Source organism: Rhynchophorus ferrugineus, unplaced genomic scaffold (genome assembly GCF_030347505.1).
Source record: "Rhynchophorus ferrugineus isolate W39M unplaced genomic scaffold, kcgeb_rfMv2 rfM4, whole genome shotgun sequence".
NCBI classification, from domain to species: Eukaryota; Metazoa; Arthropoda; class Insecta; order Coleoptera; family Curculionidae; genus Rhynchophorus; species Rhynchophorus ferrugineus.
Genome location: NW_027472583.1, coordinates 2,760,544 through 2,779,360, shown reverse-complemented (window position 1 = coordinate 2,779,360; position 18,817 = coordinate 2,760,544). Strand labels below are relative to the sequence as shown.

The 18,817-nt window shown below is 32.8% G+C and overlaps 1 protein-coding gene across 1 annotated transcript in view; it reads left to right on the top strand.

The window, feature by feature from the left end:
• The window catches only part of mAChR-B (muscarinic acetylcholine receptor), a 96,998-nt gene that overhangs the window by 76,303 nt on the left and 1,878 nt on the right, over positions 1-18,817 (top strand). The window contains exons 3-9 of the mRNA XM_076403479.1: positions 13,014-13,165; positions 13,218-13,448; positions 13,915-14,095; positions 14,823-15,046; positions 15,101-15,196; positions 16,425-16,565; positions 16,649-16,824. Coding sequence (XP_076259594.1) covers positions 13,014-13,165; positions 13,218-13,448; positions 13,915-14,095; positions 14,823-15,046; positions 15,101-15,196; positions 16,425-16,565; positions 16,649-16,824 — 1,201 coding nt within the window. The remainder of the gene's footprint in view (positions 1-13,013; positions 13,166-13,217; positions 13,449-13,914; positions 14,096-14,822; positions 15,047-15,100; positions 15,197-16,424; positions 16,566-16,648; positions 16,825-18,817) is intronic.

Here is an 18,817-nt window from a genome sequence, read left to right as displayed (position 1 = left end):
TATTGTGAGAGCAGATCCTGATGGGTAGGGAGAATATTTAAAGATTCAGAGTACGGCTCAGTAATAGATGCTTTCGTAAAGAGTCAGCACAACGAGAACTATCCAATTTGATACAGTGGTTCTAAAGTTTTTTTTCTTATATAGATTTCATAATGAAAGGGGTATCATGTTTCGTTAAATTATGACCACGAATGGGAATTTGAAATAAAAACTAGTATACGAAAAGAATATAAGTAGCTGAAATAAAATACGAAAGCCAGCTAGACTCCCTATTACTAGTAAAAACAACTGATTGGAAAAGCTTTCAAATTGTTCTTCAGCACAGCATCAATCTGAACACAGTTCCAAAAGGAATAACTTGGAAACTCCACAGAAATAGAGAAAAAATACAGCACAGTGATTAACAGTTTAAACCATTTAGCAGAGATACAAGAACTACACAAAGTGGAAATAATAGGGTGAAAGAAGGAGGTAATAATAAAACACAAAGCCTTTGAGAATAAATCTAAAAGCCGATAAAAATCAATGATTAATCAACTCACTGTTCAGCTCAAGATAATTATGAGCCCTATAGCATCTATCCATCCTAAAATAAACAACAAATAATAGATACGAGCCAGAGACAGTCACCAAAAGTCAGAACTATTTGCTGATTTACTAAAATGATAAATTAAAATAAGAAAATTATTCTCCAAAAAAGATAAAAAGGACTAATCAAGGATCCAAGAATAAATCTGAACTAAAAAATCAGGAATCGATGTAATCACTGGAGAAAAGTAGACAATTCAATTCAATTTAAAAAAATTTCAATTTCCTATTTGGGTCGATATGGAATCGTAGTAAATCCACTTTTCGTTGCTAGTCACAGTATATCACAGAAAACTTTTTTCTTTTTGCTAGGCACCACCTTTCTCAACAATTCGAAATGACATCTTCAGTCAAATGCTGGCGTTTTGGCGATTATCTGTTTATCTCTCTTGGATCCATCCCATCGCATATAAACATTGGGAACATGGAAAAATTTAGTAAAACTAAATGGAAAACTGTTATTTTATATGAAGAATTGATAAAACTATAGAATTTAAGAGCTAGATTAGATTTTTGTTACTATTGATGCTTTGCATATTCACCAACAGATATCGCTGGTCAAAATACATGAAAGGATGTAGTATATAAAAACGTTGTTTACTAGTTAAACCGCTAAAACTTTTAAACCAACGTGTTTCAGTCGGCAACAGCAACCACTCCGAAAGGATTGTGGAGTCAAGAATACCGATGGCGACTTAAAAATTAATCAGAATCGACTGCGACAGGATCCAGGAATTCCCATCGCAACGCCATCTATTATTCACCCACCTTCGCTGCTGATTTATCTCCGATTAGCTGTTATCTTCCTTGTTAAATCGTTTATAAGATGAATTAATTATGAAAACAATAGAGCATCGAAGATAGTTTGACAAACAACATAAATAATTGCGCTGTCTGAGAAATGTAAACCGGCTCTTATAGGGAATATTGAGAATTTATTAAAAACTAGCGACCCGCCCCGGCTTCGCACGGGTGCAATGCTGATACTAAATTAAATACACTACAGAAAAAATATGAACGTTGTATATAAAAACATAGCGGCCCGCTCCGACTTCGCACGGGCAGAAAATATATATGCCTATGTCACTCAATGAAAACATGATTAAAATCGATCCAGTATTTTTGGTTCATTCATTACTGCCCTTGGCCTGCACGCATTAAATTTGGAGTAAAACAATTCCTCTTCCCCTATGCTTACTATGAAGATTTCCTGCTATCTTTGGAATATCTAAATTCATACAATTTTTATTACATTACACATTTTTAAACGCAAATTTTAAATTTGTAATATCTCCGAAAATATTTGTTTAATTTACATGCTGTAAGGAACCATATTGATCTATATTAATTGCACACTGTATTTAAGGTACTTAATTCGATAAGGATTAATGCCGTATTGCTTAAAATAGCTTCGTAAATAAGCCATTTTCTCACGTAAAAAGTAAACAATAAAAATGGTTAATGTGGGTTATCCCTAAAAGATAAACATATACCATCGCGGACTTTTTTGTAGACCTTTTTATGGTGTACAATGCTGTAGTACATTAATTTGATCTAACTCGTAGGGTTAGGCAGCGTTTTTGCTAATTGCTAAATAAGCCTAAAAAAATAGGTTAATTTACGACATCACGTTAGAAACCTCTAAAATTAGCAATGTTGCCTTAGTATATTATGCATGTATTATACATATAAACCTTCCTCTTGAATCACTCTATCTATTGAAAAAAACCGCATCAAAATCCGTTGCGTAGTTTTAAAGATTTAAGCGCACATAGGGATATAGGGACAGAAAAGGCGACTTTGTTTTATACTATGTAGTGATAAGACGTTATATTAAAGATACAAAATAAAAAGACTGAAGACTGAATTTGATCTAAATTAAAATATGAGCATGGTTGGCAGTTGTGAGGTGATTTTAGAATTTGGTGCATATTGTTCAGACAAGCTGGAAATACCAAATTTAAAATTAAATTTTTTAAAAAAACACTCTCCAAGAAACGTTGGTGTCTCCACATAATGTTTGTCATCAGCGCTGCACATAAAGTTGACTTTGAGGAACCAATTTGTAAAATCACTTCACAAACATGGAGTTTGCTTCAAATAGGTATTTTCAAAGACCTCTCAGAAACAAAAGTGAAGAAGGTGTTTTTTTTTCAGACATTAGACGACTTATGATTGACCAATAATTAATCACAGCCGTGAAATATCCTCAAAAAGAAGACGAAAAATCATAGAGAGTTTTCTTTGCTTACAAGATATTTAGATTTTCCACTTTTCCTTTCAAACACATTTCTGGTCTTATATTTAAATTGGTGTGGAAACAATTTTTAGTAATATGTAATTTTATTTTAGTCCTTTTATTCTATTTTAAGAGAAACATCATTAATTTATTATATTGTGGTCGAATTTCGACCACAGCGCAGTCACTAGTGAACATTATTACACCACAGACTAAGATGGGGCCGATGGGTCCGATGGGTATACCAATGTTTAAATTATTATAAAGACAAATTGTAGGTTAGACCACAACGACTAGTAACAACGTAATTTTAATAAATTTACCTATTAAATCTACAATATCGAGAGGCACCAATGATAAGACACTCTCTCAAGTAAATAGGCTTTTCGAAATTTTTGAATTTCGGACACGTAAATAGACACCTGATCAATTCTCTGCCAATATTGATCGTGAAATGCTTATATAGCGTGTTAGTACGAAATTAGATTTGCTCCGAAATTGCCCGTAAATTAAAAATTTTTAATTGTATATTGTACCAAGGTCGATTTATATAGGAATAGGTCAGATCCGAACACAAAAAAAGGTGAAACGATACTTTGTTTGCTTTTGATGTTTTCTTATTGTTTGTCTTGATACAACAGGGGTTTAATGTTGGGGTTGTTCGGACACAACTAACGATTATGATATTTTGCAGGAATCACATTTCTGTAACTAAATTAACATCTTTAATCAATTAATCTGATATCATTATTTCATTTACAAAGAAGATTTATTAGTAGTAATCAATGATATTTTGTTAGTTATTTTTAAAAATGATATTTTTAAAGATGCAATACTGCTACTATATATTGATATACTAAACAATCAAGATTTTTTTTATATAGTTATTTTAAGGTCTCCTTTTACCAACTATCGGTTTATCTGGACTGGACCTACTATTTAACGTGGGCTCCGAACCACGGTCCTCGACATTAAGCCTACCGACTGGCGAGTGACCAACTTTAGAAATCATCCCAGAAGACATCCGGCCTCACCCAGCCTGGTTACTGGCGTGACTCGGATCATTCTCCTTGTCGGATTTTACACTCTTGCCTAGGACAATCACAAATATTAAACAATAACAAACAAAAATTTACGACCATGCCCCAGCAGGATTCGAACCCGCGTCTATCGCAACAGTAGGAGGACCATCATGTCGCCTTTACTACTGAGCCACCAAGCCGCCAATCAAGATAAATTGCCTTTGTATCTAGATAATTTAGTATTTTTTACATGGCCTATCTATACAGACAGAGGCCTGTGAAGAAAATATTTTATTAGGAAGGCATTTCGAGGATTTCGTACGCATCACGTGACTAACCCCTGCGTCACATACGACTGACCAACTAAATTTTAAGTAGAACTCAAATGTAATTCAAAAAAAGTTATTAAAATAAAATTCTACATGATTACAAATAATATAAAATCTTAAAATGCTAAAATATAATGTATATAACTAAAAAATAATGAAAAATAAATATATAAATAAAGAATTAATTAACTATAAATAAGTAAATAAAACAAAATTAAATAAGATGTATTAGAGTTCCTATCTTTTTTCCTATCCTTTCATTCATATCATTCATTTTTTATTCAACATAAAAATATATTGAGGCAAGTTATTATTATTGTCAGAATGTTATTGTGAAAATTGTGGAAATAATAATTAAAATGGTTAATTTGTATGATATGCATCAGAATGGAGAAAAGATACTAAAAAGTAATGACTACTTTAATGAGAAGCCACAAAAAATTAAAATATATGATATATATATATATATATATATATATATATATATATATATATATATATATATATATATATATATATATATATATATATATATATATACATATATGCTGTGCTGTACTCTTGTCATGGTAAAATTGAGAAGTTAAGGAGACAGTTTAAAAATCTATTAACAATATAATAAAACATTAATGAGACACTATCTTGTCTATAAAATCCGTCTCAGATTGTTGGTCTAGGAATTGTATTGTTTTATTTTATATTAATGTATTTTTTAACATACTTATTATTTCTGAGTCCATGCGTAGATCCAAACAAATCCCATCTAACTCGGTTAAGTAGCCTTAAGCCAAAATATTAATTACAAATATCTTAACCATTTGACATTTGTTTGGGTAAATGAACCGCTTCAAAATAGTTAAGTTTTTAACTGATGGCACTTTACAAACAAATTTTTAAAGGGCAACAAATTGTGGTTCTATATATATTGCATGGCTTTGCACTAAAACTTTTTATGTAATATAATCACATTTATCTTCAATATAATGTTGCTATCGCCCCATTTGGACACATTTAGGATTTAAACTATAGGTAATATTTTTGGGTATGATTTCTTCTATTGTATTCCTGTAGAAAAACAACATACATATGAATATAAATGATGTATATAAATAATTTTATACGTACCAGGTACAAAAATGCATCAGTCACATACACATACTTAATCTAGCTAACTTGGGCAGTTTCTTTCAAGGAAAACGGCGTCTCTTTTTTTATTTCTGTACGTACACTAGACACACAACACTTTTGAGAGTGAAGGTACATTATAATCAAATAATACTGATTATAGTTAAGTCACAAAAATACTGAAAGTACCGCCAGGCACACAAAAATTACGTCATAAACAAACTAAAACAAACCATAGAAACAATCGTGTTATATAAATGAGTCAAAGGAACTAATCATAAAATTGCCCTCGGAGCCAGCATTAGTTGGACCACACCAAAAATTTCCTCGGTTCGCCTATTTAAGTAAAACCTCTATATACACTCTATGGTAGCATATAGTAGTTTGCTGGTCTGTCTGTCTGGACCTGTCATTATATTTTAAAATAGAACACTTTCTATCACGAAAGCGACGTTGAAAAAAATTGAGGAAGCGCTGGAAACTCGACAAGTTCAGATAGAGGTGTCGCCTATTTCCGTTCCAGGGGAGATAAATCCAAGCGGGTCCGGGATATCGACGCCCGTGTCGACGGGACGTTCATTATCCGTCATCATATCTCCAGATGTAACGCGATCCAGATGTAAGCCGGATCTAATTTAACAGCGAACTGCCTGAGCTAGATTCGATCTAGGCCTAGGTCGAAGATAATGATCCTAATTGACACTATTGTCAGAACATTAACATAATACTTATGCAAGGTACATGTTTCAATTAATATTATGACCGTGTTGTCTGGCTGATTGAAAGTTAGCTCGAATCGTTAGTCGATAACATATAGGTTGAGTATTTCTTTAAGTTTTTTAGTTTGAATAATAAGTAAAATAAGTCTCTCATTTAGAAGGTTTCGACAATTTCTTTTATTTATTGATATATTATTACTAGTTGTTATTAACTAACTTACAACCTACAACGACTGGCAATTGGGTACCTATCTAGGGAGACCTATTGACCTTTTCTTAATCTCCAATAAAATGAAAGTTAGTAGAACTTTTAGGTGTTGTATCTTAGTTAAGTCTTGGCCACGAGTTGCAGCACTTTACATGGATATTTACTTGGAAATATAGTCTTGCATCATATCTTGTTGCGAATCTCTGAATTTGGCTGAATCATGACAGTTGGAATGTGAAGGTCTCGATGTAAATATCTATTCCTGTAGTATCTGGATATATCTACAATATTTCTCAGGGCTTTATTCTAAAATACTATTATTGACATTACTTCCCGCAGAACATCTCCATAATATATTCTGTAGGTCCATACAGGTTTTAGAATCTGCTTATATAGCAGTAACTTATTATGTACGGATAATTTAGATTTTCTTCAAATAATCAATAAATTTGTTTGTATTTTAACAGGAATTATTTTCTCTTCATTTTGATATGCTTTTTTCAATCAAGTTTTGCGTCAAAATTCATCTCAAGTACTTAATATTGTTAATGAATGGGATAATAGTATATTTAATATTTATTAGTATATAAACAGTTTGGTTGTAGCTGAATTCAATATGAATTGATTTACTCTCGTTAGCTTTTATTCTCTTTAAAGTATCATAGTGTCATCATCAAATGTCGCCATAGTAACATTTTCTATTTGTGGCATGTCACATATAGAAAGTAGGTCAAAAAGAATCCAAAACACTGCCTTGCGGTACACCTACTTTTGTTTTATAAGTTTTATATAGATACTTTTCAGATTCACAGTTTTCTCTAAAACACTTGTATTGAATTATGTTTATATTGAAATCACTACTGACTGTTTTTATACATTTCATATATTTGATCTCTGATAAAGCTAACATAACGCTGATCTTGATTTGTCACTCCCTTCGTATAAGGACGTCTCTTTTCGGTAGATCCAATATAATATTTCTCATTTTTTGAGATATTTCAGTAACCGTGTGCATACTAATATTCAACGCAGCTGCAACACGCTAAAAATATTTTTAATAAAAACCGCAGGGAGTTAATATTAATAAACAGTAAAAATGCTTAACTCTCTAATGAATTCTATATCTCGTTGCTGTTCATAGTAACTCATTAGAGACGCAATCTGTTCTGAGTAACAATTACAATGTATCGAAACAAGCGTCAAAATAACGTTTGCCGGCTTATAACTTGTAGTTATTATAATTAATATTTTAAAAAATATTGCAAACGTTTGACCACCGGACGACTTTTGCAGGCTGATTTGATGAGATATTCAAATGTATCAGACAGCATTCTGTTTTTAAATAGAACAAAATGAGAAGGAAAATATTATTTGGTTCTAAAACGAGTTTACAATTTGCGGAAGGCAATACACTAAACATATTGATGACGTGAGTTCACTGTTATTTTGAATAGACTATAACAGGTTAATTGAAAAGTCCCCGACCTGACACATAGATGGCGCTGCTAGAATTAATTCTATATGTTTTTTTAGTTAGCCCTAACCCTCAAAACATGCATGTATAAATTTGACAGTTGTCGGATCATTAGTTTGTAAATTATAGCATTTTGAGTGAAGACATTTTTGAAAAAAATGGATAAAAAAGAATTTCGAGTGTTGATAAAATATTGTTTTTTGAAGGAATAAAAATACAGTTGAAGCAAAAACTTAGCCTGATGCCGAGTTTCCGAACAGTGCACCAGGAAAATCAACCATCAAGGATTGGTATGCTAAGTTTAGACGTGGAGAAATGAGCACCGAAGACGGTGAACACAGTGGACGCCCAAAAGTGGTTGTTACCGACGAAAACATTTAAAAATCCACAAAATGATTTAGAATAGCCGTAAATTGAAATTGAATGAAATAGCAGGCACTCTAAAGATATCAACTGAACGTGTACATCATATCATTCACGAATATTTGGGTATGAGAAAGCTCTGTGCAAAGTGGGTGTCGCGCGAGCTCACTTTTGACCAAAAACAACGACGAGTTGATGATTCGGAGCAGTGTTTGATATGTGACAATGTTGGTGTTTTGGGATTGTAACTACAAAATAGGAAAAAGTTTGTGAAAATGAAAAAAAATATCAATAAATTCATAATAATCATCAAAATTTTAAAAAATGTTCAGACTGCATACAAGCACCTAATAGCAAATCACACGGTAAATATTTACAAAATCCAGCAGCATAAAACGACAAGGTCCTCATTGATAGCACTTCCGGTCGAATCTCTTCCGGCCGAGTTTCATTCAAAGCAGCTTCCTACGAAATATGACACCGTTAACATAAATCGTCGATAATTTTACGATTCAATGTCAGTGGGGCCGGCACGCATTGGCGATCCACTGGGTCCGACGGGAAAGGCCGAGGCCAGATATAGCCGTTCGATCACCTGGAAATAATCGCATCACATGCCGAAGTGCATACGCGTCATGGCCCTTTAGGTCAGTCCTTTGGGCGCCGCTAATTTTTTGTCCTGAAAACTTCCGCGCCGCCCAAAGAAAGTCCGATCACGATCGTAACGCTTGTTTCTTGCTCTAGCTGCTAATTAAACCCGAAAATTAACTTTACTCCGAAATAGTATCGATGAATTCATCATCGTCAATCCATACCCGTCATCGGTTTAAAACCGAACATGCGTATTATGGCCTATCCGAAATAACGGCGAAGTCACGTCATCGTGATGTCGAACGTGTTGCCTATAGCAATTTGTAAATTCGTTTCAAATTGATAAAGTGCTCTTACTACCCATTTTACAATAATGTTATCAGGGCAAAAGATATATGACCTATCCAAAGTAGCAGTGAACTCACGTTATATTAATTTATGACGTCAAAACGGTGCAATGTTGCCGCATTTAACTTTGATTTAGGTTATTTTAGCTTTGATATATAAGAACATTCTAATATAAATAAAATAATAAAAGGAAAATGTTATAAAATATAATTTATTTTAACATTAGTACATTTAATGCATATATTATCGAATGACTTAAACTCCAATATGATTTTCTGCTGTTATTTGATATTAATTATATACTTACCTTTAGTTCTTTCCACCCTCATCACCCTGTTTTGGTATTGTCAACATTAAATCATAATCGCACATCCAAAAAGTTTCATTCATTCACAGTCACATTTTCAGCCACTATTAGTCAATTACTAAGCTGTTCATATATCTGAAATGAATTATTTAAAAAATGTTATAATTTACAAAACCTAATCAATTTTTATTCTTTTATCTTTTTTCATTAACTTTTGTTTTCTTTACACTCTTTTTAATAGCGTCTTACCAATGGTGACCTAGTATTTTATTTTAAAATACATATATATGTACACAAATTGAAGTAACAAGTCTCCATTAATTTTATTATATGCTATTAAAAATTGAATGCTACGTGAAGCTTATGGTAACTATGCTCCATCAATTTCAACAAGTGAATTATAATTCGTTTCGAGTTTCGACACTTTAAAAGTTCATTAGATTGAGTGAAAAATTGAAAAAATTGAAATAAAAGTGGTGATTTAGACAGAAAAGAAATTTGAAGGCAAAGATTTGAAGATATTACTCGATGATGGTGATCATCTTCTTATCTACGACCCTCTAGTGATTCAGACGTACAAAACATGGTTACAGGAGTTCAATTTGTTCAATTCACGTCAGTATACAGTGTATACTGTAATAATTTTAATCGATTCTACAGTTTATTTTGAATTACTTAAATATGAAGTCAAAATTAAGAAGTTTAGTTAAAGTAAAAATGTTAACACAGATAAAATAGTCAATATACAAGAAAAAGCATTAACTAATTAGTTGTAATTAACACAGCGTAATAAAAACTCACAAACACGTTCAAAATGACACTACAGTATCTGAAAATGTTACCATAGCAACGACCATTATTGCAGCGGTTACCATGGTAATGTCGCTCTGACAGATAAACGTCAGATGAATTTTTATATATTAATTTTTTTTAACTCCTTTTTCTATAGTATTATATTCAAATATCCTATATATATCCAGACCTTAACTGTTTAAATCTATTTTATACCAGCTTCTTGGAAATTTCTTATATACTTATATATCGTTAAGCTATCCCACCAGCAATTCCCCACGCATATAAATCAAATCTCCTTGAAAGTGCCAACTATGTCCACGCCCGGACCCCTTTCGACCCCTCGAACCCCGTCCTGTTGCGAATTAATGTTTAATGCGTCGAAATTAGCGAGTTTATTTGCAGTTTCTGGATTAGGGGATGCGACTGTTCGCCCTCGTTGTCATCAATCATCCCGACGGGGGCTAGTTGGACATGATCGTTTCGACAGACAAACAATAGAACGTCTCGAAGATGGATTTTCGATCGGCCACGGATCGTTGCCTTTTCCGGTGTCATTGGATCGAAAAAAACAAGAGTTTATAATGAAATCCGCATTTGTTTTAATCGCTGCTATCTCGTAAATACAAAAAATCAAATAATTTCGATGCTATTTCTTAGAAAATTAGATAGAATGTTTTGGTGTTTCTCAAATTTCCTGTTTTTAATCATTCCATGGTTCTTAAACATATATTCTATTCAAAATAACAATGAATTTATGTCATCATGATGTCGTCGTCATCATCATGTATTGTCTATCGCAATGTGTAAATTCGTTTTAATATCAGACAATACTTTCGCTCACATTTTATTCTAGTTAAAAAAAGATACAATGCGGTCATAATGAATAACAGCAAATGTTGTTCTGGCGCTTTAGGATTTTGTAAAACACAAAATTAAAGCGGCAACATTGTAAGGTTTTGACGTCATAAATTTAAATGACGTGAGTTGACTGTTTTATTGAACGGATTATACATTCGGTTTGTTCAAAAAGTCATTGATTACGAACTCATACAAGTCATTATTTACATTGGTAAACTATCTATGCGTCTACAGTGGAACTATAGTCCACCCAACAGAACAGGTAATGCACGTCATCAAAATTTCGTCAATCCGTCAGCATGTCGCAATGTTGCCGTATTAACTTAGAATTTTGGTTGACAACATATGCCGGTTTATAACCTCTAATTATTATCACCATTATATTGAAGAATTTGTCGACCGGTACTAACACAAATCGAATATTACTAATTCGGTTACATCTTCCAACGTATCACATAACATTCCGTCGCATTTTGACATGGTGAGGGATTGTTTTTTTGGTCAAAGATCTCCAGCGCCACCTTCTTTGCCAGCCTGTTCAATTTTGACTTCATTTTATCATTCGTGGCAGTATGTAGTACTTTACTGTATTAACCTTCCTCCTCTTGTTCCCAATTACTCTTCTCAAAGTCTTCCAATACCTGCAACATCGATGGCATCAAAAGAACCCCTTTATGCTTCCAAATCACCCATGTTATTATTTTTCTGGTTGAAATTGTGATTTCGGCTGCTATGGTGTGTTTGGAAGTTTCTAACGGTTCAACGATCTTTATATTTCACATCTAAAGACAACAATTAACTAGGCAACATTGCGACTTGGTTTACTTTTTTGTAAATATTGGCATCACTGACTGTTTTATTCATTCACAGCGAAGTTTAATTGAAATAGTCAGTGTTCAGATCAGTTGAGAATTATAAAGTAAATCAGAAGTTACTAATTCAAAAAAAGGCCCCAAAAGCAGTTGCCTAAAGGGCTATCGTAGGTGTTCTTTAATATAGACAAGTAGAAAACATGATCAAATAAAAATCACGCCCAAAAAAAACTGAGAATTCTGCAATGACAAAATAATTATTTTACTAGAAAAAGTGACAAAAAGTCAATGAATCACGACGTAAGATATATAATTGATTAGTTTTTAGAGCTGTAGACTACTCGACACAATTTCCTATTACAAATACCATTTTGTCATCTTCGTTATTACTTGTACAATATCTGCTACATATTTTCTGCAGTAAGCAATGAGCGCTTTTTCATGTGTATATATTGATTCTTCTATACTTTTTGCTGGGTAGATCTGGATCTAGGGATATAACAATCGATCTGTTCCATTCGTGGGAACATTTGACAATGATATCATTTATGAGTTTATGACTACAATTTTAACTCAGCCTCGTACTCACTGATAACCGTAGGAGCTAAATTACACCAACAGTCTCATCCAAAAAAAATCCATATATAATCCATCCAATAAAACAGACAATGCACGTCATCAACACCGTCGAACGTATTCCCACATTCAGTTTACAAAAACTAAATACCTTTTAAACTCAAAGTATTTTTCTTTCTCATTTTAAATTCATTTTCTAATTAGCACTACTCTAGTTAAAAACAGACCGAATGAAGTCTGATACGTACGAACATGTAACTAAATTGGTCTATAAAATTTGATTTGTATTGGTACCGGTAGACACCGTTGTCATATGTTAATGAAAATATAATAAAACAACTCTAACCTACAAATTAGTGTGGCTGTTTAATTAACTGTAGTTTAAGTCAAGTACTACAGTGTTTAAATAAATTATATTTGATCACGTTATTTCTGTTTCGTTATTTTAATTGCATTAGTATTTTGATGTCAAAATAAACGAAAACTTAAATTTGATGCGGCAATGTTGCATTATACATTTTGGTAACGTGCATTGGCTGTTTTATTGGAAGTACTTATAACTTGAGATCGCATAGCTAAATACAGTTACTTAAATGAAAACTAAACAATTCGCAAAGAGAAGTATTTATCACTTTATATAAGTATGTTATTTATTCTAGGAAACTGCAAAAACAAAAAGAAAAAATCTGCAAAACCATCTACCAAGGCATCCTCTCGCTCACGGAATGTTCAGACTCTTTCAATTTCACCACCTTCGACAGCGAAGCCCTCAACATTTTCGGCACAGATATAGACTGGAGCCGAAGTAACAGTACGTCTTTCCCATATTTAGTATTATCTCCAAAAACTGTATCCGCTTTAAGGGACGGGAGAGAATGTCAGCGCTATAGCTTCCACGGAGCCTTCCCTATCGCCTGTACTAGCACCCTTTAATTTATGGCAAACGATTTTAATCGCCATCAGTTTAGGAATATGTATTATATTAACGGTATCTGGAAATATTTTGGTACTACTCGCTTTTATTGTGGATAGAAATATAAGACAACCCAGTAATTATTTCATAGCCTCTCTAGCAGCGACAGACATGCTGATTGGTACGTATTATATGAGTAATAATGATTTTGATTTTTAATAATTCTATATTTGTTCCGATATAAAATCTGTGGCGTTTTTTCGGGTAACCAAAGAACAAAAATGTATTACACAAAGAGACGGCTCTAGAAAATCATATAAAACAATTTCACTCTTAAACTTAAACAATTACCCTCCCAAAAAAACAATCCAAACATTGTGGGATAAAAGAAGGATATTGCGTTAAAACCATTTTTACACTAAGAAAACTAGATGAATTTTACTAAAAAACGTCACGAATTTTTTCTGAGATCCTATATATTAAAAATATATCACACTGTAGCTATAATTATATAATTATTGAACTAAAGTATGACCTAAAATGTATCTTTAAAATCTAGATATAACATAAAAAATGTTAAACGTTTTTGTTCGAATATTTGTTATGAAATGCTACATACTCATCCAACGTCATGTATGATTTTTTAGGCACTGTATCAATGCCATTTTTTGCTGTATATGTTCTGATGGGGTACTGGGATTTAGGTCCGTTGTTATGTGACCTCTGGCTTTCAGTCGATTATACAGTGTGCCTTGTGTCTCAATACACAGTGCTACTAATAACCATAGATCGATTTTGCTCAGTAAAAATTGCTGCAAAATATAGAAGGTAACACATTTTTTTTACTTTATACTTATACTTACTATTTGTACAGATTCGAATCATTAAACTTTTAAGTGTTTAAGTGATTTACAGATTCTACAGCCTTATTTCATATAAAAAAAAGGAAACTGAATCGTGGAAATTGTTAATTGTTTTTCTTAACAATATCTCAAGTAACACCATCAACCCATAGTATAACTTAAATAAGGAATATTCTTCACAAACTTAGTGCAGATCTGTTATTTTCCTATCGCTCTGAAGTATGTGAAAGCCATTTCGGCAATTATTCGGCTAAATAATTGTCTATGGCTATAGATTTGTTCTTCACTTATGTAATAGTTCTTGTGCATTAATCGAATAACTTCTTTTTTAAAACAATCTCCAACAGGAAAACTCTTATTTTGAAAGAATGTTTACCTTAAACATCCTATTTGGAAAATTTAAACTTTACAGATATCAGAGTGCAAAATAAACACATTGAATAAATATATTTTCAGTTCATTGTTATCTTAAACCCTGTTGTTCTGGAAGGAAGGTCTCAAATATACTTGTTCGGTACTTTGATACCTCAAGTTCCATCCGTTCAGGAAGACAAAAATATTTCTGCTACAAATATGATTTTAAGCTGTAAAAAATCTGTAAAAATTAAGCCATACAGCAGATAGCTCGATAAAAAATACAATTTTTAATTGAATATCGGAATAGATCAATACAATAGTATTAAACGTTTTAGTTGGAGGACTAAACAACGGGTAGTTCTCATGGTAGGCATTACATGGGTGATACCAGCCCTACTATTCTTCATAAGTATCTTCGGCTGGGAGCATTTCGTCGGTTACAGGGACCTGCTGCCTGGTGAATGCGCAGTTCAATTCTTGAAGGAGCCTATATTCAATACCGCACTAATCATAACGTATTACTGGACGACATTAATAGTACTTTTTATATTATACGGAGGTAAAATAGTTTGTAAGAGTATATACGAACAATATTTAAAAAAATAACTTTTAGGAATATATAAGACAGCGTATAACATGCAAAAGAAGAGTGAAGCAAAGCAGAGAAAAATGCAGTCGATGGTAGCCCTTAGTGCTGGAGCAATGTCAGGTAAAATACTTTATTCAGGATTAATCTTTTTTTTTATTCCTGATACTAACATGTCAATTGATCGGCGGCCTCAGTTTCGGCGATAACCTCTTCATTCAACGAACATTTCTTCCCAGCGAGCATTCTTTTCAGATCTGAGAACAGGAAATATTCGCTAGGAGGCGTCAGATCTGGAGAATACGATGGATTGGGAAGCAATTCGAAGCCCAATTAATGAATTTTTCCCATAGTTTTCATTGACTTGTGACACGGTGCATTATCTTGGTGAAGCAGCACTTTCTTTTTCTTCAAATGCGGTCGTTTTAGGCGATTTCGTCCTTCAAACGTCTTTCAGTCAATGAAAATTATTCTATGCTCATCCCAAAATACAGACGCCATAACCTTTCCAGCCGACTGTTGCGTTTTCCCACGCTTTGGAGCGGGTTCATCGTGTGCAGTCCACTCGGATGACTGTCAATTGGACTTCGAAGTGAAATGATGAAACCATGTTGCACCCATTGTCAAAACTGAGGTCGCGCGGCACCCACTTTGCACGGAGCTTTCTCATACCTAAATATTCGTGAATGATATGATGCACACGTTCATTTTCAATTTACGGTCATTCAAAATCATTTTGTGGATTTTTTTAATGTTTTCGTCGGTTACAACCTCTTTTGAGCGTCCACTGCGATCATCGTCTTCGGTGCTCATTTCACCACGTCTAAACTTAGCATACCAATCCTTGATGGTTGATTTTCCTAGAGCAGTGTCCGGAAACTCGGCATCAAGCCAATTTTTTGCTTCAACTGTATTATTTCCCATCAAAAAGCAATATTTTATCTCACGCGAAATTATTTTTTATCCATTTTTTTCACAATAACAAAAGTTGCTTCACTCAAAATGCTATAATTCACAAACTAATGGTCCGACAGCAGTCAAATTTATATACGCATCTTTTAAATGAGGCTAACTAAAAACATATTGATTTAATTCAAGTATCGCCATCTATGTGTCAGGCCGGGGACTTTTCAATTGATCTGTTAGTTAATTAATCATGTTCTCCATATTTTCAATTAAGAGTAGAACTTTATATATTAAAATTAGTATTAATTATATAGTAGAATTTTCTATAGCTATCATCTCAAACATTAGCTAAAAATATCACTTAAGGTCATCATCATTGAGTCACACTTTTATTAGTTAAATTAAACAAGCGAATAAAACATTAATTACGATAATATTAACAAAGGAATGGCCGGAAGAGCTGCAGGCATAGGACTATCAAACAGCAAGACTCCTCCTGAAAATCAACCACCCGACAGTGGGCTGAACAGCAGTCAAAAATCAAAAGAAGCGATCCAAGAAAGAAATGACAATAATTTTTTAGAAGGTAATAACCTGCTATAACAATAGTCTAAACTAAAATGTAGTTGAAATAACGTGCTATACACACACACATACAAACCATTTCAGGAAAAGAAATACAGACTGCCGCAGAAGGACTAAAAGTTCGCGAAAGTTATACAGCGGGTGGTTCAAGAGACTCAAACTCCAGTCAGAAAACCACAAGTAAAACCAGTTCGACGACAAACACTACCACTACCACAATAGCAGCCATGGAAAGAAACATCAATATAGTGACAAATAAAGTAAGTTAATTTAAATATAAATTGCTCTATATACATCAACTAGTATTTTGTTACATTGATGTTCAATCAATGTTAAGTGGTTAATTACAGTAAGTGCTAGTCCCACATCATGAATGAGTCATACACCATTTTAAACTTCAAACATAAATATTAACCTTTTTAATTTTCCACTACTGTTTTCCCAATGTAAGGCTTATATAGTCTATTCAAAACAATAGTGACACGCTGTGTTTAAAAGCCGATTTTCAAACTACTGCAAAAACAAACTATGGCTCATTTTTCCATGGCAGTCACCCTTGAGCTTAGAGGAAAACACTAATTCTGTACAAGGAATAAAAGCATTCCTGTTTCCAGCATGAAGAACTAAATGTCTGCAATGAATTATTAATAAATGTTACCTTTTTCCAACTTTCAACTTTTATTATCTTTACACTATATTTATTATCATCTTGCCATGAGCGACCCAAAGTACCATTCTGAAATATCTGTCTCTATTTTTGAAAACTTTGTGGTGGATAAGCTTTGGTGACAGATCAATGAACAGTCCTTAATTTCTATTTATTAATAACACTGTGTGACGATTTATTTTTGTTATATAACGTTAAATAAAACGGCTTTTTGTAACACGTGTCATTTTAAAGTTATGATACATTAAAATACTATAAATAATAACAGTATGAAGAATTGACATCATATTTATTTATTTATGTTGTTAATTTAAAAAAATAGTAATATATATTTACAAATAGACAACGAAGTCAGTTCTTTCTGACCAATCTTTAACTTTAGAGTGATTTCTGATATCTCTACTGTCCCACAAACAGACAAAACAACAATGTTTCGTAAAACCTCCCTGAAAGTCTACCATCCAGTCTAGTCCAAGCAATATAGCAACAAATTCTAAATCAGCACAAACTTTGTATTGTACCAGTTGTATTCTTTGTGTTTGATTACGTCTAAAATTATTTTCATGTTTTCATACATTTCTTTTTTAAATCGCTGAATATGTAATAAATATGGAAGGGAATCGGCTACCATTGTGCAGTAACATAGCTTTCAAGCGTAAATAGTATTCGAGCTATTACTAAGGAACAGGACGAGTACCGTATTATTTATATATCCTTGTATATTTGATATATTTTTATGTATGTGATGTTATTATAAATTGTGAAAAAGATATAATACTAGTTGCATCACTTTTTGGAACCCTGTGCAAAATATTGCAGCATTTTTCTGATGATAAATTCACTTATTTACGTACTAGCGACCCGCCTCGGCTTCGCACGGGTGCAATGCTGATACTAAATTAAATACACTACAGAAAAAATATGAACGTTGTATATAAAAACATAGCGGCCCGCTCCGACTTTGCACGGGCATAAAATATATATGCCTATGTCACTCAATGAAAACATGATTAAAATCGATCCAGTATTTTTGGTTCATTCATTACTGCCCTTGGCCTGCACGCATTAAATTTGGAGTAAAACAATTCCTCTTCCCCTATACTTACTATGAAGATTTCCTGCTATCTTTGGAATATCTAAATTCATACAATTTTTATTACATTACACATTTTTAAACGCAAATTTTAAATTTGTAATATCTCCGAAAATATTTGTTTAATTTACATGCTGTAAGGAACCATATTGATCTATATTAATTGCACACTGTATTTAAGGTACTTAATTCGATAAGGATTAATGCCGTATTGCTTAAAATAGCTTCGTAAATAAGCCATTTTCTCACGTAAAAAGTAAACAATAAAAATGGTTAATGTGGGTTATCCCTAAAAGATAAACATATACCATCGCGGACTTTTTTGTAGACCTTTTTATGGTGTACAATACTGTAGTACATTAATTTGATCTAACTCGTAGGGTTAGGCAGCGTTTTTGCTAATTGCTAAATAAGCCTAAAAAAATAGGTTAATTTACGACATCACGTTAGAAACCTCTAAAATTAGCAATGTTGCCTTAGTATATTATACATG